Here is a 26,845-nt window from a genome sequence, read left to right as displayed (position 1 = left end):
GCCGTTTCTAAGTTGTTACTTTTTATTTTGAAAGACTTGTCAAGCTCTTCACATCGCTGTGAGAGTTTGCATGGTTAATGAGAAGCAGCTTTTTCATGAAATGCTTGGAGGGGAACAATTTCTCAGCCTGTGAGATCTGACCATTCCGTTGGCTTGGAAGTTTCTCTTGATTAGTAGAAGGTTTCAAGTGGCAGGGGGTGGGGAGAGGTGAGGGGGGAACATGCTAGAAACTTTATGACAGCCATCTAGATGTGAAAAAAAATCAAACCAATTCACCAGTCTCACTTTCTCTACGTTACAACCTTTTCTGTCTTCCTCTTGAGTCTCACTTTCCTGAAACAGCCTCCCAGTGCCTAGAGCTCCCGGCAAGAGCCTGAAAGCCCATTAGCAGTTGAGTACGAGAATCGAGAATCCCGAGTGATGTTCTGACCCACCAATGGCTCCTGTGGCTCACCAAAATTAAAACCAACAGCCAAACATGGAAAGAAATGCCCAAAGAGTCGGGGAGACAGCAAGGTCCCGGGCTGCTGGGAGTCTGTCATGTGTGCCACAGCTCTGGATTATTCTGTCTTTCCTTGACCTAGGCTACTAAGACTTGCCACCTGGGTTCTGACTGGTGGGTCCTCAGGTCTCACAGCATCTTTACCCAAATTTTGTACCTGTGTCTGTAACTTCCTTCTGCCTACCTCATCCACCAGGGGAAGACCCCAGGAAGCCCACATCCCCCCAAATGAAATAAGCACAGAGTCTGGGTGAGTGTTAAGAATCAAGTGCAAAATAGAAATGAAAGCTGGAGATATCTTGTGCTTGTGGACGGTGAGCTTATGCAACTCCGTTTCCAACACAGCCAGTGAGACACTGGGTAGTGCAGGGGACCAGGAGGATGTGGATGGGCCATGGCCTCAGAGTTCTGTGGGAAAATGCTGTGACTTGGGTTCTAGTTTCTTTCTTACTTTGTTTGTTTTTTTTTTTAGCACCGTTAATGTATTCAGTTAAATCTGTGTTAGCACCTTATCCCCAGGCGGAACAGCCAACCATCCAAACATTTTAAACAAGGGGGTAATGGGAGGGGGGACACATCAGAGGGAGAGAGTTCAGGACTGCAGCAGGAGGCGTGAACTTAGATCACCAGATCCTTGTTGATGTCCTCTGCAAAGGAAGAAGGGGCGTGGTTAAAATAAGGCTCTACCACTTGGAAACAGGAGGGGGCTGGTCGGGAAGAGAAGGGGGGCAGTGGGAGTGGGAGCAGGAGAGGGAAATGGACCGCGAAGATGATCAAATATATCAGGTACATGAGTGAAGATGTCGTGATGAAATCCATGATTGTGAATCATCAACATATGCTAATACAACAGAGGCTGGGTGTCCATCCTAGGGTCTGTTAGATTCACTTCCATCCCAAAACTCAGGGGTCAGTGACCAGTCAAGGGCACTGGGAAGTGCCTGAATGGGACCTTGATCTCCCTGACTCTGGCCTATTTCCATCTCTTGCGCTGGTTGCCAAGTCACACTTCCTGTTTCCTCTCACCAGGCAGCCAGTTCCCAAAATAATGCTTATATGGAATGAGGAGTAATATTTGAGGTCCAGTTAAAGAGACCTTTAGGGCACAAAGTCAGAGAGAGCAGAGATAAGTTAAATAGGCAAAGGAGACAGACAGGACAGACAAATAGCAGGCAAAGCCACCAGGAGGGCAAGGGACAACATCCCATCCCTCAAGGACACTTCTTCCCATCCTTAAGCCCAAACACTCACGCTCCTTGATGCCAAAGCAGCCGGCCCATTCCTCCAGGGCAATGTACTTGTCGTTGTCTAGGTCACAGGTCTCAAAGAAACGTGTGGTGCAATGTTCCATGGGGATGAGGGGAGCGCGCAGTGGGGCCAGCTCAGTGTGGGACAGGTACCTGGCAGGGAAGAGTAGGGAAGGGTGTGAGCGTGGGAGAACACACAGCCCAGTATGGGAAGACCAGTGGTAGGAGCCCAGGGCTGGGATCCTGGCTTTACCCACAGCTCTGCCATGGTCCTGCAGGAGAGACCCATGACACCACCACACGACCCTACTCTGGGCCTCAGTTTCCTAGCCCATCTGACAGGGGAAGTAAGTGAAGTTGTTCCAGTTCTGAGTCTATAGGCTCCATTGTAAGGGTAACTTGGATGAGTGTTGGGGACATAGAAACAATATATTCGGCACCTCAGTTATGGCACGTCAAAGTCTGTGAGATTGCAATATAGATTGTTGTTCTTTTCTTTTCTTTCTTTCTTTCTTTCTTTTTTTTTTTTTTTTTGGTTTTTCGAGACAGGGTTTCTCTGTGTAGCCCTGACTGTCCTGGAACTCACTCTGTAGACCAGGTTGCCCTCGAACTCAGAAATCCACCTGCCTCTGCCTCCCAAATGCTGGGATTAAAGGCGTGAGCCACCACCGCCTGACTTCTTTTCTCTTTTCTTTTCTTTTCTTTTCTTTTCTTTTCTTTTCTTTTCTTTTCTTTTCTTTTCTTTTCTTTTCTTTTCCTTTCCTTTCCTTTCCTTTCCTTTCCTTTCCTTTCCTTTCCTTTCCTTTCCTTTCCTTTCCTTTCCTTTCCTTTCTTTGTTGTTGTTTTCAAGACAGGGTTTCTCTAAGTAAGCTAGGCTGGCCTCAAACTCAGAGACCTGCCTGCTTCGGCCTCCCAGGTGCTGGGATTAAAGGCATGCACCACCCCCTCCTGACCACACTATAGATTTTTGATGTTCACACACTGATATAACTGCAGGAGCCTAAAACGGGGTCTTAAAAGACCCATCAGTCCTCTAATAGGGCAGGGATATAGCTCATCAGTAGGGCACCTGCCTAGAATCCCCCTTGAGAATCCACCAGTAAAGGGTTGGGGGACATAGTTCAGTGGTAGAGTACTGGACTAGAATCCTCCAGTAAGGCACTGGAATGTGGTGTGGTTCAGTGATAGAGCACTTCCTAGAATTCCCTAGCGAGAGGTTCTATCCCCAGTGCTAAAAATAAGTGAACAACAAAATCTGGTGATGGCTCTGACTTCCGGGAGGGGCTGAACCAGGCCTGGCTGGGTGGTAAGATGGGAAGGGTACACCATGCAATGAGTGACTTCAGGGTCACCCTCCCTCTGTCCTCTGTGTGCTCCTGCTGGCCTCAGACTCTCAGCATGATCTTTTGCTTCTTTTCCTTTTCTCTCCTCAGAATCCCAATTAGTTGTCCCCAGAACACAATTACCCACAAGGGACTTCAGGGGACACTCTGACTCCAATGTTCCTCACAGCCTCCTGCTCACAGGAGGCGTCATACAGAATCTGAGCTGGCCAGGACCTTCATGGTCCTGTGAGAAAACAGACTGGGGCCACTGCAAGGCCACCTCCAGCTCTGACCAAGAGGAGACTGGAGAGTTTTTCCCAGCCATCCATCCCTGGCAAGCCATCTCGAACTTTCTCGAGGCCACTTGGCACATGGGATCCGGATGTCCCCCAGGACTCTCCCTTCCATACCCCAGTGTCACTCAATTGGATCCCAGCCACTGCAAGAGCTTGGGAGAGGAGCAGCTGAGAGCTTCCCAGAGACTAGGAGAGCCAGGCACTGGGAGGGAATTGGGGGTGGGGGTTGGTCAGCACACAACCGGACATAGAGTGATGAGCATCTCAGAGAGAAGCCTTTCTGGCCTAATATCTCTCTCCCAATTATGCCAGGGAGGTGGTCCTGCCTGTCCCCTGAGTAACCACCTGTTTCTAATATTCAAAGCGAAGAGCAGCAACGGCCCCGGGAAGGAGTGAGTGAGTTGCCTCTTTGGGACCTGAACAGGGAGGACCTCTTACTCTCATGGCTGCAAAGGGAAGCCAGAAGTGACAGAGGAGTAGGTACTCAGTGTCAGCTTAGGTACTGCTCTTCAAACTCTCTGAAGTCTTCACAATGCCCAGACCACAGGCCAAGAGCACCCAGGTCAGGAATATGTAATGTGGAAGCCGTTGAAATTTTTAGGAACTTCTGGGGCCAGGTGGGCTCCATGGAACTGAACCTCAGGAAGAATCTGGGACATGGCCGTTGTGGTGGCTGCCCTATTCGGCTGAAGGACCACACGCAAGCATGAACAAGGATGAGCAAGGCCTTGGCTCTGGGTCACATTGGAGGCTGTTCCTGGACTCTTTTTCTCTGCCCACATGGGCCCCCTGCCCCTGCCTTCATAGGCCTGGGAAGAATTCTTTGTACTGCTGCTGACGACTGCTTCCTCTGACATTACATGTCTCAGGGCTTACTTCCTCCCAAGCCTTCATCTTCCCTCAGGATGCTCGAACCATCTGCTCCAGCCCTAACCTGACCGTGGAGTCTTGGGCCGAGAAGCAGCAAAGGTTGCCCCCTCGAATGCCCTACCAGCCCCAGTCCAGGACAGAGCTGAGCCTATGGTCCTGAGGACTCTGACTCTTACCCATCAATAGGGTGCTGATCCAGCTGGCCAAACTGCCAGTGGACAGGGAAGATGTACATATTGTAGTTCTTCTCAAAGTCTCGGGCCAGCAGCTCCACGGGGTGGTCTCCAGCCTCCAGCCGCTTCTCGTTCTCATGGATCTTCTTCACCTGTAGGGGCGGGGTCAGCAGGTGACCAAGGGTCCATCCCCCTCTACCACATAACAAGAGACCAGCCAAGACCAGAGCTCACAGTGAGGCTAGGAGAGAGGTGCTGGTGTTAGCAGCTTATCTACACACAGATGGGGAAACCATAGTACCACCTGCCCCAAGCTCCCACTGCCTATGGAGGCTTTAGAAGAGGTTGAGAACTCAACACTAGGTCTCTGCCTTGAGGCTAAATATGCTCCCTAAAAGAGAAGGCCTGTTGGCTCAGGAGGAGAGGGAATAGGGTAATGCTCTTGATCTGTCTACTACAGACCTCCTCAGAGCCTCCAAAGGTGGCTGGAAGTTTTTGTCCTGGTGTCAAGGGTGAAGGCGCCCTGCAAAGTGGGGCATAGGCCACCTTGGGGCCAGGTTCTAGAGATCAGCCCCAGATCTCCATCAGCAAACTCCAGGGAGATCAATAGCAGGCACAGCAGTCCAAGCTGGGAAGAGGCCACTTACACGCAGCTTCTGCTTCTCAGTGAGGAGGTTGTTGCCCTCATCTCTCTCGTACAAGGTGACCAGGACATTTTTGAGCCAGTCACGCATACGCAGAGGGAATTCGGTCAGTTCGGAATCCAGGCAGGGGGCGATGTCTAGGACACAAGAGGCAAGATTAATCAACCTAGACCTGCCAGAGGGCAGACTCGCTACCTGACTACTCTCTCCTTCTTGTCTTACAGCCCATGAGAACTCTACTGAGCACCCCTGGCCTTGGTGCCTCTCTCTGTCTCTCTGATCCAGACTCTTTCCAGAGTCATAAGTAAAAAAGTCTGCACGGGGAAGCTCAAGACCTTGCTGCTTCCTGGCTTGCACCCAACCTGCTAAGGGGTTCTATCACCCACCCAGATGCTCTCGTGCCTCTCTAGGCGATGGCCAGGATTTGATCCCAGCAGAACTGGAGGCCAACCTCTAGGAGGTGTTAGAAACAACCTGCATCCATAGGTCCAACACAGCAGCAGTGGGGAGAAGGCTTAAACATGCAAACCCCTAAACCGTTTTAGAGACCATAACCCCATCCTTGTCTTTGGAACGTAGCACCCCAGAATGTCACACCTGGAGATCTCTTCCAAGCTCTCCTGTCATTGGTCTTAACAACGGGCAAAAGGAGGCTCTTGCTTACAGCCAGAATATCAGAGCATCAGCTTTGGATGCAGGGGTGGATACCTGGGGGATCAGATGGCTGCTCATCCTTGGCTTTGAGCCCAAGGAAAGCTCTTCTGAGCCCAGTACTACCGTCATCTGGGAGTGGAGATCTTCACACGGAGCTGGACTGGGGAGGTGGGTAGCCCCAGGAGCAGCAAGAGCCACTTGCTAAGAGCTCCTTAGAACATGCCTCACCTCATAACCCAAGACTCCTCACTGACTTCCTCTACCCTGTCTTCTCTAAGGCTCTCTAAATCTCTGCCTCCCCTTGGACATCCCAACCCCAACATTAAGAGCTCAGGGCTAACTCACCACCCTCACTTTCTACAGCTGAAAACCTCAGGCTGGGAAGGGACTCTCCTTTGTTTTAGTTCGGTTCAGTATGCATGCGGATGGGATGCAGGCCCCTGGGCACACCAGGCAATCACTCCACCACTTAGCTATAGCCCCAGCCCATGGGGAAGGATGTTCTTATGTGGAACATGCTACAGATATACAGCTCATGTCTCACAGGCAGTGAGTATGGCTTGGGAGACTCAGATGAGGAGGAGGCCACAGTGTCAGCAGAATTTACAGCTTGGGTCACTAGCAATGGGCCAGTCAGAGCCCCTGGCTTCCCTCTTCAAATTTCCCAGGCTTCTAGAAAAGGGGAAGGAGGAATAAAATGGAATAAGAAGCTAAGGATCTCTGCCAATAGAGGAATAGAGCCTGAAGAAAATGGCAGGTATGCCCCCAGTGTTTAATTTTATTTATCCATTTATTTTGGATATATATATATACATATATATGCATATATATATGTATATATATATGTATATATATATATATGTAGTGTGTGTGTGTGTGTGTGCTCACAGTCATGTGCATGCATGCATACACACATGTGTGGAGGCCAGAGGTCAATCACAGATATCACTCCTCAAGGGTCACCCAACTTATTTTTTGAGACATGCTCTTTTGTTGGCCTGGTGCTCACAGATCAGGCTAGGATAACTTGCCAATGAGCCCCAGGAATGTCCCAGGCTCCACCTCCTTAGCACTGGGGCTACAAGTGTGTGCTACCACACTTAGCCTTTTTACACAAGTACTTTGCCTAGTGAGTCATCTCCTGAGCTCTAGAAATGTCTGTTAGCATTCTGTCTAAGCTCCGCCCCACAGTTACCTGGCAACAGCCAGGTAGGCCGACCCACTATAAAAGGGGTTACTTGCCCCCTCCTCCCTCTCTTTATCTTTTGCTCTTGCTCTTGCCTTCTTGCTCCCTCTCTCTCCCCATTCCCCCCACACACAACGTGCTCATGGCTGGCCTCTACTCCTCTCTCTCTCTCTCTCTCTCTCTCTCTCTCTCTCTCTCTCTCTCTCTCTCTCTCTCTGACTCTACTACCCTCTCAAATCCCCTCCCCATTCCCTGAATAAACTCTATTTTATACTATACTGCCATGTGGTTGGTCCCTCAGGGGAAAGGGATGCCTCAGCATGGGCCCCACTGAGGCACTCCCTTCCCCCACACCTGACTACACATCCATAGAACATATCCATCCCTCCTCTCTTCATCTTTGTATAACCACATCAATGTCCCTATTTGAAAAGCATTCTAATTCAAAATATTAAAAATATTCTGCAGGCCCCGGTCACACACTGTTTTTGTTCTACAGTGCTGAAGTATGAATCATTTGAGTTAGCCTTATGAAGGAGCATCCTCATCAGAAAAAAAAAGAAAGAAAGGAAGATGGTTTGGTTGTTTTGATGCTAGTGGTAGGCTCTTGCAATCTTCTCTGAAATGTGCTTCCATGATGGCTAAGACTTCCCAGGAGAGAAGAAAGCCTGAATTAGTTTTATGAATGGGTTTACTGAGGCTCATGGAAGGGATGGGATTTACCCAGGATCACAGAGCTGGCACTGCAGGGCACAGAACCATCTCCCTGAGAAGGAGGCTGAAAGGCATGAAGACACTCACATTTGCATGGTCCGATGTAGTCCAGGTGGAGCTTGTGGCCCTTCTTGGTGCCCTCCAGGGTGCACTTGGTGGCAAAGAAGTGGCAGGAAGAGTCGAAGGTCTTGTTGTCATTGCTGCATACCTGTGAGTCAAGCACAGGGCACCTCCTTTATTCCCACAGCCTGACCCGGGATCCCTGTCATTGCCATTTCAGATGTGGGGACAAGGGAACACAGTGAGAACAGCCAAGGTCTCACACATATGGTGGATTAGAGATTGGGGCACAAAAGCTCACTCTAGATGCTGCTGTTCCACCATAGGAGGGCCATGGGTGATTTTGGAGCAGAGGTACATCTGAGTCAGGGCTAAGGCACAAAAGATACTTCAAGAACAGTGAGAGACAAGGGAAAAGACACCTGTGCATGGAAAAAAGTACACAGCATGCCAGGAGCCATTATCCTTCTGAAACACACAGTGGGGCAGGTGGGATGGCTCAGACAGTAAGGACACTGAAGCTAGGCATGGTGGCACACACCTTTGATCCCAGCCCTCAAGAGGCAGAGGCAGGTGGATCTCTGTGACTTCAAGGCCATCCTGGTCTACAAAGCAAGTTCTAGGCCAGCCAGGGTAGCACAGAGAAGCCCTGTCTCATAAAACCAAACCAAACCAAACCAAACCAAACCAAACCAAAACAAAACAAAACAAAACAAAACAAAACAAAACAAAACAAAACAAAACAAAAACCAAAAAAACCCAACAACAACAACAAAAAAAAACAAAACAAAAAAAAACCCTGCCTCCAAACTTATGGCATACACACATGTGGACACATACATACATGAATGAAGGAAGGGGAAGAAAGAGAAATAAGGAAGGAAGAGAGGAAGGAGGAAGGAGGAAGGGAGGAAAGGAAGAATGCAGCATAAGTTGGCTCTGGCTTGATGCTGATGACAGTTCCCTAGTTGACAAGGACGCTCACTGATCATGGGCTGCTTACAGAGGATACTGTAGGCAGAGTACCCATGTCCCCCAGTGGGAGTCTAGAAGTACTCCACACTCAGCAGAAGGCAGCTATAGCATCAGTCCCTGGTGAAGACATTTTTGCAGTGCCAAAGCTGAATAGCTTTGTGTGTGCTAGGTAGGTGTTCTATTGATGATCAAAATCCTTATTCCTTTACTATTTTATTTTAGAACACTCTCACTCTATTGGCCAGGCTGACCTTGAACACACTGTGTAGCAGAGCCAAGCCCTGAACTTTCAACTTTCCTCTTACTCCAACCTTTCTGTACCAAGGGTGATAGGTCTGAACCACCAGGGTTTGCCCAAATAAAACTGAAAGGCCAATAAGGTAGCTCAGCAGGTAAAGGTACCATATAGTACCTAACTCCAGAGGGTTCCTCTAAGCAGAAATATCACCGCCCCATATTTGGAGCTGGTATGAAAGACCCCTGTGTAATTCTCCTAGAGGAAGACTCTCCTGGATGTTTCAGCCTCTCCCTGCTTCCCCTGCTATGTGACTATCCAGAATATGGACTTGGGTGAAATGCAGCTGGACCAATTGACTCATTGAGTCCTGCTGGAAAACCTCGGTCATAGAAGAGCAAAACAGAGAGGCTGGGGTTAACTGAGATCAGGAGTACAGGTAGGAGCAGCCTTTGATTGGGGAAGGACCTGACCTGCAAGTGTGGAGTCTTACACATTGCTGCAGGGGAGACTGCAGCATCAAAGAGCAGTGGGATGGGGAAGAAGAGAGAAGAGTTAAAAGTGAAGCTAATATGTAAAGCCCAGTGGCAAGGGTTGTCTTGGGGAGATATTGAAAAATGTGGGCTGGGTAGTAGTGGCATATGTCTTTAATCCCAGCACTTGGGAAGCAGAGGCAGGCAGATCTTTCAGTTCAAAGCCAACCTGGTCTACAGAGACAGAAAAAGGAAGAAAAGAGAAATGCAGAACTAGATTGGAAGAACTAGAAAGAGATTTGTTGCCCTAAGCCAGATGGTGGACAGCACAATGGTTGGCACAGGTGAGTATTCGAAAAATATTTGTTTAAGTGGATAGATAGATGAGTATGTGGATGGATGGGTGGGTGGGTGGATGAATGATGGATGAATGAGTGGGTGGGTAGATGGATGGAAGAGTGGGTGGGTGGGTGAGTAGATGAATGGATGGATGGATGAGTGGGTGGGTGGATGGATGGATGAGTGGATGACTGTGTGGGTGGGTGAGTAGATGAATGGATGGATGGATGAGTGGGGTGAGAAGATGGTTGGTTAAATGGATGGATGAGTGGGTGACTGTGTGGGTGGGTGGATAGATGGGTAGGTAGATGGATGAGTGGGGTGAGAAGATGGTTGGTTAAATGGGTGGGTGGGTGGATAGATGAATGAGTGAACAGATGAATGAGTGGATGGGTAGAGAGGCAGATGGGTGGGTGGATGGATGGGTGAACTGATGGATGGCTAAGTGGTAGATAGATTCATGGGTGGATTTATGGTTGTGTGGGTAGATGAATTCATAGAATGGGTGCATGGCTGGGTGCATGTATATATCCTGAATGTATGGATGGGTGGATGAATGTATGGTAGGTGCACACATGTTGGAGATAGAATGGAGACATTTGAGAAATAACCCTGGGTCCATGTCACATACCTGGCATCCTCTAACAAATGGAATAGCAGCACTATGAGTTCAGGATTCTCTCTCCGTCTTTGGTTGTGAGGGACTAAGACTTGGAGACACTCAGTGCTTTAACTAAAATCTCACAGCTCTCAAGTGATGGAGATGAGGTTGCTAGTCAGTCTTCAAGCAGATCCCAGAGCCCCATGTGGGCCCAATGCTTAGCTAACTACCAAGGTATTGAAGGGCTAGTGAGATGGCTTAACAGGTGAAGGTGCCTGTCACCAAACCAGCTGACCTGAGTTGGAATCCTGGTCTCCTCATGGTGGAAAGAGAGAACCAACCAAGCAAGTCCTCTGATGTCCACATGCATGCATGCCACACACACACTCATACAAAATATATAAAGTGTAAAAAAATATAATAATAGAAGTATGAACTGGAGTGCATTCCTCCTGAGATTATGAGGCACTCAGTGATCATGTTCAACACAGAGCCTGGAACCTGGTGGTACAAGTAAACTCTTTTTAAAATTCTCAATGGCGGCTAGAGGGGTGGGGCCAGGCAGGCTCTTGCCTGTGACTCAGCTCCACTTTCCTGTTGTGACTGGTCCCAGGGAGGGGACCTTCTGAGAATGGAGCTTCTCCCTCATGTCCGGAGATTTCTTAACAGACATTGTGCTTTGCTGGGCCCAGGCCCCAGCTCTTACCTTCTCAAACTCGCCAATGGGAGCAGGGCAGCTGGTGGGGTCCTGGCACACACACATGGGGGTATTGCTCTCGTCCAGCTCACACACCTTGCCATGTTTGCAATGATGGTTCTGGCAGGGGTCTGGGGAACAGAACACAATGTCAGCTCACCAGGCTGGCACGTGCTTCCACACCACACAGATGGGACTTTGGGGCTGGCAGCCTCTAGGTGAACTCCACTCTCAGAACCAGAGTTTCAGGCAACCCTGATCCTCCATGCTGAACCACGGGGTTTAGGGGAGCAGTTTGCTTAGTCTGGGGATTCAGTCAGGAAGGTCGAGACTAGAAACTTCTCAGAGGGTTGGAACCTCTGTCTGGACTCAGAGACCTGGGGTACATACAGATCCCCCAGTGACTGACACAATAACCAACTCCTCAGTTCTCTGTTGAGCAACCGCAGTGCTGGATTTCTGGATTCAATGTATTTTCAAGAGTGACTTAAAAGATAGAGCTATTGGCACGGATTCAACTGAGCTGTGAGATCCAACGGAGTAGAATCAGGTGTCCACAAAGGAACAGGAAGAAGAACCCACAGTAGACAATGGGCCCAGCTCTGACAGGAAACAAAGGCTGGGCATGGAAGAGGAAAGGGATATGACTCAAGACCCCAGGCCCAGCCTCTGCTCCAGCAAACCCTCCCCATTCTCCCCAGACATCCTTAACTGTCCCCTTGAGAGCTCAAGTGGATGCTGGGGATTCGAACTCCGTCTTCATGGTTGTACAGCAAGTGACCTTACCCATTGAGCCATTTCCTTGGGGCCCCCATCTGCACCAATGTCTTGTTAAGAAGCCCTGGTTCAAAGGGTTCAGACCTTGTTTGAATCTCATGGACTTCCAAAGTCCATGGCTTTGGACACAGATGCCTCAGTCTGAGAGCTAAAGCCCTGAGTCACTGTCTCTCTACTTGAGGTATTAGAATTTACGTCAGGCTCTGCTCCCTCGGGCCAAGTGGAAATTAAATGAGCCAGTCAGCTTTCTCAGATGGGCTACGAAGGAGGAGCTTGAACCCAGGCTGAAGCCCTGGGGCAGGAATCTTGGTGACCGGATGTGACCATGACCTCTGTGAGAATCTGACACCAAACTGTGGAGTTTCCTCCGTCCTTCACAACTTGGATGGCCTGGCTATAAATTAGATCTATCCCAGACTTCCCTGGCTTGAGGGTTCCCAGCTGGCCTTCCACAGCTACCAGAGCCTCCACAATGCATGCCCCTGACTAGAAACGTCCTGTAGGCTGTCCTTAGGCCTCCACCCACACAGCTGAGGGCTATCCAGATACGCCAAGTGACATGGAAGAGACTTACTGTCAGCCACCACCTCCTCGACTGTTTCCTCTGCACCATCCTCAAATTCTCCCATTTCCACCTGGACTGGGTTGGCACCCACAGGTACCTGGCATGGGAGAGGAAAAAAAATGAGTTCAGGGATTCTCACCCCACCCCAAACCTGGGAGAGGGTTGCAAGGAAGAAGGGGCCTGCATGATGCTTCAGAAACCCAGAAAAAAATGAGGGGCATCCAGGGCTGGGTCCAGATCGCCCTCAGCTGTGTGGGCAGAGGTGCTGGTTTTGGTGGAATTCTGTATTTATTATTAGTTCATTCAGTGTATCAGTCTATATTAAAGGTCTAGAGCCCCAAAATTCCATTAAAATGAATCAGAGGCTACCAAGATGTTAGGATGAGAAGACATACCAATTCCTCCAGGCCTGACAGGCCCAACTGAGTGGGTCCCTTTGTTTCATGCCAGGGGAGACTGTGGATGATAACAGAAGAAGTATGAATCCTCAGAACCTTGGGGCTCAACTGAAGGTTTGGGGAACAGTGAGAAGTGTCTGTGTATACTCAGGTTAGTATCTGTGTCTTGAATGCACACAAGGAGAGAATGCATGCCCTGGTCCAATGAGGAACCCCACTGCACTTGTCTGGATGGCCCAAAGGAGGAACCAGACAGAAAGGGATCAAGGGTGGGGTCACCACCACCGCCACCACCACACCACATACGTACCCCTGTCTCCTCCACCACGGTTTCCTCCTCCACTATCTCCTCAGCAACTTCAGTCTGCTGCTGGAAAAGAGAGCAAGGTTCAGGGAGTTAGTCAAGGCCAAGGCCACCCTCTTCTCGGGAGTGTCTCTGGCTGGGAACACAAGCCTGGAGGCCTTGATGCCTCCGGCTGGAGCTCACAGTGCTGCTCTATCCTCCTTCCTTCCTTAAAAAAAAAATCTGTTATCACAATGATTTTATTTGTGTATGTGAGTTTTATGTGGGGGATGGAGTGAGCACCCACACCACAAAGAATGTGTGGAAGCTGAAGGAGCTTGTGGAAGCCGGTTCTCTCCTGCGGTGTGGGTCCTCAGATCGTCAGGCTTGGCTGCCAACCCATCTTGCTGGCCCCATCTTTATTTCTCTTTTTAAAAAAACAGTACAGAATGCTTCATGTGTTCATGTGCCTCCTTGCCCTATGGCCGTGCCAGTCTTCTCGGTATCATACCAGTTTCAATCAGTCTACTGCTGAAGCAAGCTTGCGTTTCATTATTTCCTTTCATTTTAACAAGATCTTGCTACAGAGCCCAGGCTGACCTTGAACTTGCCAATTATGTTTTAGCTTCCTAAGAACTGGGATCACAGGCTTGAGCCATCACACTTGACTTTTATAGATCTTCCACCAAACCATCTTGCCTATTCCTCATTTTACTGACAGAAACATTTCTGCTAGTCGAGCCTCAATTCATCCCCAACACAACAGAAGCAGAGTGTGGTGGTTTGAATATGCTTGGCCCATGAAGTGGCACTATTAGGAGGTGTGGCTTTGTTGGAGTAGGTGTGGTCATGTTGGAGGAAGTGTGTCATTGTGGGCATGGGCTTTAAGACCCTTGTACTAGGTGCCTGGAAGCTAGACTTCTCCTAGCAGCCTTCAGATGAAGATGTAGAACTCTCAGCTTCCCCTGCACCATGCCTCCCTGGAAGGCACCATGCTCCCGCCTTAATGATAATGGACTGAATCTCTGAACCTGTCAACCAGCCTCAATGAAACGTTGTCCTTATAAGAGTTGCCTTGGTCATGGTGTCTGTTCACAGCCGTAAAACCCTAACGAAGACACAGATGAACTCCCTTTAATTCACAGATGGAGAAAATGAGACCCAGACAGAATGAATACCCTCTGTGACTTCTAATAGATGCCAAACCTCCCTGCCTCTCACATGTGACCTCATTTTATTGCAATTAGGAAATTCCCTCCTGACATTTCAGGCTCCGGGAAGAGCAGGTCCATTAACAAGACAGTTTCAGGCCCCGGACTGGCTGTAACCCCTTCCAAAGTTAAAGGTAACCTCACCAATCTTCAGCCAAGATCCAAAATCTGCCTGGCTGATGAGTTTGACCGGAAGCTGCCATCTACTGGCTAGTGAAGAGAGCAGGGAATGGCAGTTTGAAATATAGCTAACCAGGAGTGCTGGCACACGTAACCCCTGGTTACATCGGGAGGATGAAGCAGAGGTAGGGGGGAGTTAGAGTACAGAGTATATAGTGAGACCATGGAGGGGGGCGGGAGGCCAGGACCTCACTTGGCGGGGTTGGCTCTCTTTGAATGTTTCCTTTTTGTTTCTTCTTGTTCCACATTCCCAAGATGGAGTAAAGGTGGTTTCTGGTTCATCCCAATGGCAACCCGTCCCTCTCCCTGCCCAGCTCCAGTCTTACTCCAAGATCCTACTGGGGCTGCCCTATGTATCCCTGGTCTCCAACAGCCTCCAACGCCACGATCTCTGTCTGCATCTTTTCTACCCCCAGAATTCAGCCAGAGTCAGTTACTTACCATCTAACGGCTTCCCAGACTCAGACGCCAACCTGTTCCTTTCTTTGGACCTAGGTCCTTCCGCCAGCTTCATTCCCACCAACAGTCTCTCATCCCTGTTGCTGACTCCCTCCCTGAAGAGGACAGGTCCTGCTAATCATGCTGGAACTAGTGTGCAAGCTCGGAGCTTTACAGAGAGCTGCTTCCCTCATTTCAATTCTCCTAACCTTGTTGGCTTAAGAAAAAGACAACTTATTTTTAATTTTTTTTAAGATTTATTATTTTTGTAAGATTTTGTAGCTGTCTTCAGATGCACCAAAAGAGGGTGTCAGATCTCATTATGGATGGTTATGAGCCACCAGGTGGTTGCTGGGATTTGAACTCAGGGCCTTCAAAAGAGCAATCTGTACTCTTAAACCCAGAGCCATCTCTCCAGCCCAAGATTTATTTATTTTATGTATATAAGTGTTTTGCCTGCATGTATGTCTGTATACTATATACATGCCTGGTACTCCTAAGAGGTCAAGAAGAGGGCATCAGATCCCCTGGTTGTAAGCCACCATTTGGTTTCTGGAGATTGAACTTGAGTCTTCTGTAAATGCTCTTAACCACTGCACAGGCTCCTTTTTTAAAGACAGGATCTCATGTAGCCCAGGCTGCCCTCAAACTCACTACCTACCCAAAGATGAACTTAAACTCTGGATATTCCTACCTCTACCTCCCAAATGCTGGGATTGTAGGTTTGTTCCCTAAGGCTGGGTTTATGCGATGCCGGGGCTTGAACCCAGGACTTTGTACACGAGTGCTAATTAAGCACTCTACCCACTGAGCGACATCCCTGCTATCTCCTTGAGCACCCAGAGCAGGTTCAGAAGCTGGAGAAAGAGGGATGAGTTAGAACTCAGACAGCATCTTCGGGTACTTACAGGGGCTGCCAGGGCCCTCCCGGCCAGGCAAAGGAGAAAGAAGATCCAGGCCCTCATGATGCTGGGAACTCTGCAGGGGAAGAGAAGAGAAGATGATGAGTCAGCAAGAGAGGCTTCTTGAGTTAGACTTAGACAGGAATGTTAACCAAGACGTGTGATAACCTCTTGGCAATGAGAAAGACACCACCTTGTTTAGAGCTAAGACGCCCTTTGTACCTCCTTGTCCTACCTCTTCATGCAAAAAGCAGACCTGGCCTGGAGCCTCCAAGGGAAACCCTGCAGCTGCAAGCAACAGCGGATGGAATTCATTTTTCTGCTGCTTGACTCCCCGCCCCATCTCCAGTTTCCTTCTATTGAGGATAAAGGTACAGAGTTTTCTATATATGGTCATGAGATGAGATCTCCAGTCTCAGTCCATCAGTTTCGGCTTTTTAAGTGACTGGACAAAGACAACAGGCTAAGAAGTCAAGTTTGGACTTTTGATGCCTCTTGTTCTAAGACTTTTGTTCCCTATTCCTTAACCTCGCTCCATGCTCCCTATCCCCTCCCCACCCCCACATCTGTGCTTTTCCTTCCCCTCCCCCTTCTCCCTCTTCCTCTCCCTCCTCCCAACTCCCTTTCCTCTTCCCCTCCCCTCTGCACTCCCTCCCCTGCAATGGGAGAAGTCAACAGGAATCCGAAACAATGAGACACACATTAAAGAAAAAGTCTGAGAGTCTGGGGTGCCAGGAAGGAACCTGAGGGATCATGTTTCTGCCACCCTACCCTCAGGGTCAGCATTCTTTGGATCCTCTAAGGAAATCTCCAGAGGTGTCCCTGTGTGGCAGAAGGAATGTCAGCTAAGATCTAGAACGTTCCCCTGATCACTTCCCAGATGTTGGACTCTGAACTCTCACCCTGTAGCCTGGAAGGGACCTTTGGAGCAGACCTCTCCTGAAGACTCAGGGACATGTGGTGGGGACATCTGCTTCCCGGTGCTAGCCAGACAGGCTTCTGTTACCAAATGGATCTAGAAAGTTCTTCCTAGATATGCATCCCTCAAGCTTGTGGTTTATCTTGTCTCTACAGCCACACAGAGCAAGCAGGCTCCCTCTGCCCCTTCAGAGCTTTCAGTCAGGAGCACAATTATGATACCTTCCTTATTGGTTCCCCAAGACTTCTCTCTCAGCGTCTCCAACCCTAGCTCCTCTTTAACTTTTTCAACTGACAAAGAAAGCCTGGTGATGGGAGATACCCTGGCAGCTCAGACAAAGCCACTGAGCTCAGATTCAATGTCCAGGGTTCTTATTCTACCATGATATTGTCTCCATTTCCACGTATGGGTTACATTCATTCTTCTCTCTAAACCTTGGCTCCCCATCTGTCAACAGGGTCAGAGGAGGTAAGTTTGAGATGATTGACGGTGCTCTTTAGAATGCTTTCAACAATGGTTGGAAGTGCAGCTGAAGAGCAGAGCCTATGCTAGCTCTCAGTCCCCAACTCCAAACAAACACAAGAAAAGCGGGTCTTGGCATATCCCCTCCTACAGTACCCACATTTTCCCCTCAGACAATAGTATTTGGAAGAAAGAAAGAAAAAAAAAAAAAGCCAAGATCCCCAAACATCTTTGAGCGAGGGTGCGGCACAGCAATATGGTATTTGGCTAGCATGCATGAGGCCCTGAGCTGACTCTACAGCACCACAGAACTTTTCAGACAAGATCTGAATAGCAAAACAGGCAGAGTTGAGGAAGAGGCCATAACAATGTGTCCTGTGCTAGGCTAAACTGGAAAGAGCCTCATCTCCTATTTCATGGTGTGTCCATGAAGTAAAACTGTAAGAAATCAAAGAAATTGATTTGGAAGTTTGGCATTGCTTCAGGACAGCCCCACCTGGCAGAAGGGCCTAGTTCTCCCTTTCTAGGCAGTTTCTGGAACATTCTTTCCCCTCTCACAGTGGCTCACTTGTTTCCCTTCTTGCTTCTCTATTTGGAAAACACGGGTCTAGCATCCTCTGTGTGTGGCTTTGGGCAGATGGAATGGAAGAGGGGACATCAATGAGGGGCTTGTCTGGGGTTGTTTGAAATGGAAAGATCAAAGCATAGCTGGCAGCAGGAGCCCAAATGTCACCCAGGCCAGGCTTCAACAGCAGAGGAGTCAGAACTCTGGATCGGTAGCCAGGCTAGGATATGTCATGGGCTTCGGGTTTGAGAGCTAGAGAGACGACTCCCAAGGCTGGGTGCTTCATCTGGGCAGAAGGAGGGATCTGGGGTCTGAGAGACTGCCCTGCCCCCCATCATTCTGCCTTCTCATTCTGCCCTGTCCTCAGGACCTACATCCTGGAGTGCTTCCTGGCCTTAAGCCCAGAGGCAGGGTGAGGGTAAGGAGAAAGGCAAGACGTACAAACTCTCAGGGGAGATGATCATTGTCCACATCTTTGCTGCTTCACCAATCCCGGAATCCTTTTCATCTAGATGTTAGGGTGAGCAGAGCCCCTTAACTATTACATTCCCCGCCTGCCCATGAGACACATCTCTGAGGTTCTGTAACATACCTCTGGCCAAAGAGGCCAGAGTCTACCCTTCAGAGCTCGTTGGAGACCCAACAGTCAACCCAGGCACAAGGTCAAGACTCTGTCATCAGTACAAGGCAGCCATGAGCTTCCACACTCACTCAAGCATACTGGGGGAAACATACAAATATCCTCATTGATTTTACAAGCCAGCTTTCCAAGAAGGGCCTGAGGACAGATCTTTCTGCCCCATTGTACAGATGAGAAGACTGGAGCCTGGAAAGGAAGATCCATGCCTCTGACCAGCAAGCAGTCCAGCACACGAGTGACAGGTATCTGCATGGTCTCTCAACTCTGTGTGATGTTTCTCTTGGCAGACACCTGCTCCTACGTAGTCATTAAGAAGGTGCCCACTTGGGCCAACCTGGCCTGAGATGTGGGCAGGAGAAATGCCCTGGGCAGCGGGGGTTGGGGTGGGGGAAGTGGAGGTGTATTGCCTTTGGCTTTGTGACCGCCAACTGCAGACACCCCTGGTGCCCCCTTTCCCTGTTCCGTACATTGAGTCTCTTTCTTCTGCCTTTATTTGTTCTGGAGAGAGCTGAAAACTGAACCTGGGCTGCCAGGAGGACCTGAAGCAGAGGTTACTTGTCTAGCTCTTTGGATGGAAAGGATGGGATGGAAAAGTACAGCCAACCCCTAGCTCACTTCCCTTGAAACCTAAAGGGGCTCCTGGGAGTTCCCTGTGGACATGAAGGCGCCACTGAGTACCTAAACCCAGGGGCAACCTCAGAACTGTAGGCTTTTAGACAGCGTGGCTCAGGACCACAGACTCCTAGGATGACCTAACTCAGATGGAAAGCGTGTGGAGAAATGCAATCTGAGAGAGCTCCCTAAGGGTCTTGGGGGCTAGGCTAGCCTTGAACTTGATCTGTAGCCAAAGATGGTCTCAACCGCCAGATCCTCCTGCCTCCACCTCCCAAATGCTGGGCTTACAGGCCTGAATCCCCATACCCAACTCTCTTTTATTTGGCTGGTTTGGGTGGGGTGAGATGAGGTCTCACTATGTAACCAAAGCTGGTCTCAAATTTGTGATCTTCCAGCCTCTGCTTCCTGAGCGCTAGGCACCACTAGGCCAGACCATAGGGGTTTACTGAGCCTTGAAATGCGGCCAGTGTGAAGGACTTGTTGAGAAAGCCTGCTCCAAAAGAGCAGTGTCCTTCAAAGCCCTCTGCACATCTTGGACTATGTTCTATCAGTAAAATGAAAAACAAACAACAAAAACAAGGATTGAAAGGAGAGCTCAGTTGATAAAGTTCTTGCTAGGCAAGCATGAAGGCCTGAGTTCAAATCCCCAGGACTCATGTAAAACCCAACCGTGGCAGCACAAGCTTGAAACTCCAGCACTGGAGAGAGGCAGAAACAGGAGGGATCTAGGCCCTGCAGATCATCCAATCCTGCACAACCAGCAAGATACAGGTCTGTGAAAGACTGTCTCAAAAACAAGGTGGACAGAGCCTGAGGAGTAACCTTTGAGGCTTCCACAAGCACACAAGCACACACACACACAGAGACAGACAGACAGAGAGAAAGAGAGAGAGACAGAGACAGAGACAGAGAGCAGTATAACCAGAGTGGAAGAATTAGGGCCAGAGAACATAGCATACTCCAATATCATAAACCACCTTGAAATAGCTCTAGGTTCCCCCTAGAACAGCCAGGTACCCTCGGCAAGGAAGCCCCTAAGGTCCCTGACTATTCTGAACTCCTGGGTTTGCTCAGCATATATTGGAATGCCCCATCTCCCCTCTTGCCCCAGATTCTTTGTTTTTATTTTTATTTCTTGTTGGAAGGGACAAAACTACGGGAAACAGAGTGTTACAGATGCTAAAACCTAGAATTGGTTCTGGGCAGCATGGAGGAGGCTCCAGGCTTTGTGGCTGGACACAGCCCTGCTGAAATTCCAGCATCTCCTAAAGTGCCACGTTTCACTTTGTCTAGACTGGGCTGGAGGAGTTCCTGCTGCCTCTGCACCCTCTAGACCACATGACTGGGTCCTGCTGGCAGCCCAGGCTGAGTTTTCAACCCTCTCTAGAACAAATAAAGGCAGAAGGAGGGGACTCAATGTACAGCCATCCCTGTTGCATCAGGAGTAACCACAAATGGAAGGGATAAGAAACATCAAAGTATCCAAGATGTAACATCTGGAAAGGACTAAGGGATTCCAAAGGTAGTGGATTCATAGCACACCTACCTTCCTACACCACTCCTGTGTATGTGGCAGACATTACTAATCAATCATATAATCTTTCCCCTTAAAGTCTGGCGTGACGTCAGAATTTTGAACACCATTTTGACAGCCACTACTAGTAGGCCATGTGATAGTTCTTTACTTTGCCTACACTTTATAGACAAAAAACTCACAGCTTAGAGAAAATAGCTCACTCAAATTCCTTGGGCAAGGTGGTTTCTGTGCCAAAGACTCAGAAATATCTAAACTGATATTTCTGTGATTGCCACTGTCTGTCTCTCTGTCTCTCTCTGTCTCTGTCTCTGTCACACACACACACACACACACACACACACACACACACACACACACACACACACATCCCTCCCACACCACCACTGTGGTGCCACAAGCAGCACAGGATGATCCGGAGAGATCCTTTAACCTGGGACTTTAAATCAGGTTCCTGGAAGGACAAAGCTGCTATCTCTGTTCAAGGATTCCCTACTAGATATCTATGGCTAGGTGAGAGCAGAGCCAATTTGCTGCCAGACACACCCCTAGTCAAGCCAGAGGAGGTTTCTTTAAAAGCGTCTGATAAGTCACCATTTGCTGGCCCTGGCCTTGTTGCAACCCAGCAGTCACAAGCAAGGCTGGGAAGGAGCAGTATCCACACTACAATAGGGCAAAGGTAGCTTCCTCCATCCCCAGGGATGGCTGGAAGCTGGTACCAGCCTCCTCGTCTGTCAGTTTAAGTTGAAGGGTAGCTAAGGAGGGGCCAGTGGAAAGCAACTGAGAAACCACTCATACATAAGCCACGTTAGTTGGGTCTTAGGCCATGTAAGCTGGGATAGAGCAGAAAAGGGAGGGAGGAAGTGTTGTTAACCATGTATTATGGATGATTTAGGACCTACGGAGCAAGGTCAGCTCCAACTGACCAGAACCTGACAAGGTTCCAAAGATCTGGAGGCTCGGTGCAGGCAGCAACCAGCCTGCTGAGTAAGCTCCAGGGAGCTACTTGCCCTTTCTGAGTTGCAACTTTTGTATCTTGGAAATAAAAGGCATTCATGTACCTGTGTCCAGGTGGTGGTGTGGGAGGGATGTGTGTGTGTGTGTGTGTGTGTGTGTGTGTGTGTGTGTGTGTGTGTGTGTGTGAGAGAGAGAGAGAGAGAGAGAGAGAGAGAGAGAGAGAGACAGATAGAGACAGACAGAGGCAGAAACAGAGAGATGGAAAGAAAGGTGTCTTCATTGACCGATAGTATATTTAAAGGTTTGCATCCTTGATGGTTTGTCTGTATAGATGACATATGGCCAGATTTGTCATTTGCTAGTAGGTGAGGATTGGAGTTTTCATACTCACAAGATGTACCTGGGGGAAGGGCATGGTGGCTGGAGAAATGACTCAGCCGTTAAGAGTGCTTACAGCTGCCGGGCGGGGCGTGGTGGCGCACGCCTTTAATCCCAGCACTTGGGAGGCAGAGGGAGGCGGATTTCTGAGTTCGAGGCCAGCCTGGTCTACAAAGTGTCCTGGAACTCACACTACAAAGTGAGTTCCAGGACAGCCAGGGCTATATAGAGAAATCCTGTCTCGAAAAAAAAAAAGAGTGCTTACAGCTTTATCAGAGACCCCTAAATTCAGTTTCCAGGGCAGTTTACAGCCACCTGTATGTAACTCTAGATCTAGAGACTTAGATACCCCCTCCTGACCTCTGAAGGCATCCACATGCATTGTGCTTATATATACATATATTCACATAAATAAAACCTGGTTGTTGTTATTGTTGTTGTTTTGTTTTGTTTTGAAACATGGTTTCTCTGTGTAGCCCTGGCTGTGCTGGAACTTGCTCTGTAGACCAGGCCGGCCTCAAACTCACCGAGATCTGTCCTCCTCTGCTGGGATTAAAAGTGGGTGCCACCACCACCCAGTTCAAATTAAAAAAAAAAAAAAAATTGTTAAAATATTTTTTTAAGATGTACTTAAAGAATCTCGGGCTGGTGAGATGGCTCAGTGGGTAAGAGCACCCGACTGCTCTTCCAAAGGTCCGGAGTTCAAATCCCAGCAACCACATGGTGGCTAACAACCATCCGTAACGAGATCTGGCGCCCTCTTCTGGAGTGTCTGAGGACAGCTACAGTGTACTTACATATAATAAAATAAATAAATCTAAAAAAAAAAAAAAAAAGAATCTCTCTCCCTCTGTGTGGTGTGTGTGTGCGTGTACATGCATGCATGTGTGAGAATATCACTGGAAAAAGAATGTGAGGGTGTGGCCACATCCTGCACTTATTTTTAGCTAGGCTGGTGGTAAAATCTACATATTTAAACTCTGTGCCCCATGTGTTTGCATTTGCCAGTTTATCTTCCTAGACTCATCTGCTGGCCTTCCACAGGCAAACATGCTTTGCCTCATATTCTCTGCTGCTTAAAGCTTATTTTCAACACGGAAAGCTGCCTCTGGAAATAGCAAGCCCAGCTGTGCATTGGGCTGCAGAGCCCACAGCTGGATTGAGGATAGTGCCTCCCGAGCCTTCTTCCTGTTTCCTCTCCTAAAGCAAGAAAGGAGGCTGCTGTTAAACATGCAGGATGCTGCTCCTTCTAAGGAAACCAGTGACTGGGACTGGGTTCATTTAGAGAACATCTAGTTCAAATCATCCCCACCTGACAGATTGGGAAACTGAGGCTAAGACAGGTAGCGTCTTTCCCAATGTCACCATTGAGCTGTAACCCATGCTTTTGACCAATACCCTCCCTCTCTTCCTTCCTTCCTTCCTTCCTTCCTTCCTTCCTTCCTTCCTTCCTTCCTTCCTTCCTTCCTTCCTTCCATGTCTGTGTGTGATGTATATATGGTGTGTGTGTGTGTGTGTGTGGTGTGTGTGTGTGTGTGTGTGTGTGTGTGTGTTGTGTGTAAGCCAGAAGTCAATGTCTTTTTCAGTTGTTCTTTACTTTTTCTTTGTTTTTCTGAGACAAGATCTTTCTCCGAATCCCTCAGTAGTCTGGAATTCACTTATATAGACCAGGCTGGCCTCTACCTCCCAAAGACCAACCTGCCTCTCCCTCCTAAGTGCTGAGATTCAAGGCGAGTGCCACTAAGCCCCACTACCTTATATTTTGAGACTAACCTGAAGCTAATGAGTCAGCCAAGTGAGCTCCACAGACTGGCCTGTTTCTGCCTTGGTAGCATTGGGATTAGAGACAGGCGTCACCACACCTGGCTCCCCAGGTCAGGGGGTAAGGAAAAAACCTGGCGTCCTCAGGCTGAGGCAGCAAGCACTTCCAACCGTCCTGGTTCCACTCTTGATCACCAGTCTTTCTCTAGGGGAGGATGCATTACTCTTGAGAAACTGACAAGAAGAACCCCCAAATTGAAATGAATTTAAGCAATGTATTTTTAAAAATATTCCTGTCACCACTTTTTACTAAGAAGATGTTCTCTGGACCCCAAAAGTTGGAGCAACCAGAAGAAAAAGGACTTTGAACAATCCCCTTTGTGCTAAGAATCGGTCTCTTTAGAGGGGAGTGAGGTTGCAAAGTGCTCCCCCAGGGCATGCTTTAGCCAGTTTCATCCTGCTCCTTCTCAGAGGGACTGCTGCTATTACCCGAAATAGGGAGGAAACCGGAGCTCGGGAAGACAGATTAGTTCAAGGCCAAATGACACTGTCTAAGCACAGATCCAAACCCTCTGTCCTGCAAAGGGCAGTTTTAGCGAGGCTTATCACAGTCCTAGGGGCCCTGGGACGTGGGAAATGGGGACAGGAGTTTGCTGTGGTCCTTGTATCTGGGGCAGGGGTGAGGTGTGGTGGTGGCAGCCGTGGCAGCGGTTTGAGGGGACTGGAACCTAAAGGTCCCTGAGTGTTCCCAGAGTCCCCTCCCAGCCAGCACGCAGAGACCCTGAGGGGGGGGGGTTGCCGTGGCAACTCGCATTCCTCTCGGGGTGAGTCACCAGAGAGAAGAGCCTCTTGGTGGGTGGGGCTTGGAGAAAGTTTCAAAAGCTGACTCCTTCTCTCAGAGCCACCCCACCCCCTCCCCCTCCCTCAGTGCGGCTCTGTCGATGTGGCAGAGTTAACCAGAGTTAACTCTTCCCTCAACCACTTCTTACTGGTTTAATCCTTGGCAAATACAAATATGTTTCTATTTCCGAATTACACCTTACACCATCACACCATTCTGGGGGTCTGCATCTGTTTGGGAATATCTTAAACCTAAAAGCTGTGGACACCCATCATCTCTTAAACAGAAACAGAAACACTCATGCACCCGCACTCACAGACACACACTAATTCCAGAGACTCTTTGAAGTTGCTTATTCATAGACCACTTTATAGGCTCAATTAAGTGACCCTGCTTGGGAAGTCTTAGGGGAATTCGGGTACCCCAAAAGCTATCCCTCTTCCTTAGGACAGGAAGGCTACACTCAGGGGAGATGGCTATGTGAGATCGCCCACAAATTGCCTAAAGCTTGTTATCTCACGTAGGGTACGCATCTCACTCCACTCCCTGCACTAGGAAGGTTCTAGAAACTTAAAAGAGTTGTCAGTGGAGACACTCCCTCCCTGCAGGTGTGCTGTCTGTCCCTGAGGCAGATGCCTGATGCCTGTCTGTCCCCCTTAGGTGAGGCTTATTTCCAGCCATTCTAGGAGTCACAGGAAGTTTACAGAACAGCTTGGAGCAGACAAGCTTTCAACAGGCTGAGTCTTAGATAGATTCAGTAGTAGCATGAAAAGTATCCTGGAGCTATATCACTGTCTCCCTCCTCCCCATCACACCCTCCTCCCTATTGTATCAAATTGTTGGCTTTCTCAATGTCTAGATACAGTAGAAGCAATGTTAGTGCCGGTGATGACCACGTCTCAGAATTAGGCTGGGAACAATGGCAACCCCAGGCTGGGAGAGACAATGGCATTTCAGGCTGACTGAAATGCCACAGGGTGATGGGGTGGGGATGAACAGAGATTCAAGGGACCAGAGCCTTCCCAGAGGAACTGACTAAAGGGAATGTCTTGCCTTGGCTGTTTACAGATCTGTTTATCCTTCTTGCAAAGTCCCATTTGGACAACAGTGCTCTGACCCAGAACTGGATGTCTGTTCTCCCAGAATAGGAAGCCAGACCCAACAGGCTGCCAGCCAGATTTTCTCTGGGTTGGCAGTCATGATGGGCAAATGAGGATCGGATTCTCAGAAAAGGAGGCAGCTGCCACCGAGGGTGACAGAGGACAGACCAGTAGCCTCTGCCACCAGAGAACACAGAGAAAGCGGTCCCTGCAAACCATGGATATTTTCTGCAGCGCTACAGAGACAAGTTCCCCTGTGAGTGAGCAACAGGTTTCCAGCTCACCTCCCCCTGAGACTGGTCATGGGGATGGGGCAGAGAGGAGCTGATGAAGCTTACAGAAGGGCAGGGGCTGACAGGGAGGTGCATACCTCGGCACAGGCAGGCAGGCAGGCAGGCAGGCAGCAGGAGAGTTCTGGCGGTCTGAAGGGCTGCAGGAATGTGGAGGGGTTTAGAGGCGAGCAGCAGGAAGCCTCTTGGAGCTCTGGGCAGGGTCTGTCTCACCCTCCGCCTCCACTCAAAGGCCCTCCTCCTCCTCTGTCTCCTCCTTCCCCTGGCCTGCCTCCCCCTTCTCCCCAGAACCAAAGCTGTCTTTTCTTTCTTCCTTCCTTGCCTTGTGGTAGGCTGTGTGCTACCCAGACACCCTGGCCCCACCTGTCTCATCTGTTCTGGGGCTCCTGCCTAAACAGACATGAGGGTCAGAGCTGGAACAGCTGCTGGAATCACCTAGAACAGGCCAGGCCTTGTTCAGAGTCGAGGCTGCGGACTGAAGAGTCCTAGACATTAACCGAGAGAAGAGAGAGAGAGTCACAGAGGCACGGCTAAGCCCCTTGTCCTACTTTACACACAGCCAGTGAGTGAACTTGCCTGAGCACTCTCTTGGGCTTAGCGATGTACAGCAAGGCAGAGAGTGCACGCTGGCATGGCAGTGGGGGAGCTGTGACAAAGACAAGTACCCAGTTTTCTCAGTGCCAACAAAACAAGCTGCCACTGGTGATACTGGTGGCATCATCCTTGATAACGAGGCGAAGTCCCCTTTAGGTCTAGTGGCACCAACCATAGGTAAGTGAAGGATTAGAACTAAGCTGGGAGACTTGCACTGTCAGTACCTGACAAACTCAGAGAGCAATAATACTGATAGTCAGATCAGAAGCAATAACAAGGTTGGTGGGGAAGCCACAGGCCTTTCATTTAGGTGTTGTTTGGTTTTGGACGAGGTCGCACGCAGCCCGGGTTGACCACTCACTATGTAGCTGAGGATGACCTTGAACTCCTGATCTTCCTACTTCTACTTCCTGGGTGCTAGGATTACATGTGTGTGCTACCTAC

The 26,845-nt window shown here is 49.2% G+C and overlaps 1 protein-coding gene across 2 annotated transcripts; it reads right to left on the bottom strand.

The window, feature by feature from the left end:
• Positions 1-26,000, bottom strand: Sparc (secreted protein acidic and cysteine rich). 2 transcript variants are annotated; one of them, XM_021176171.3, is made up of 10 exons: positions 25,888-26,000; positions 15,752-15,821; positions 13,042-13,098; positions 12,343-12,430; positions 11,001-11,122; positions 7,699-7,819; positions 5,061-5,194; positions 4,417-4,565; positions 1,754-1,902; positions 1-1,149 (listed from the first exon to the last, which is right to left on the bottom strand). In XM_021176171.3, exons 2-10 carry the CDS (start codon positions 15,806-15,808, stop codon positions 1,121-1,123), a joined length of 906 nt encoding a protein of 301 aa, XP_021031830.1. In that variant the 5' UTR covers positions 15,809-15,821; positions 25,888-26,000; the 3' UTR covers positions 1-1,120. The 2 variants fall into 2 exon arrangements, with proteins under 2 accessions (XP_021031830.1, XP_021031829.1); XM_021176170.3 differs by having other exon boundaries at positions 13,042-13,101; positions 25,888-25,999.
• Between the last annotated feature and the right edge of the window lie 845 nt (positions 26,001-26,845).

This window comes from Mus caroli, unplaced genomic scaffold, assembly GCF_978045245.1.
Source record: "Mus caroli unplaced genomic scaffold, Mus_caroli_1 scaffold_13, whole genome shotgun sequence".
Taxonomy (NCBI): Eukaryota; Metazoa; Chordata; class Mammalia; order Rodentia; family Muridae; genus Mus; species Mus caroli.
This window is presented reverse-complemented; position numbering and strand designations above follow the sequence as displayed.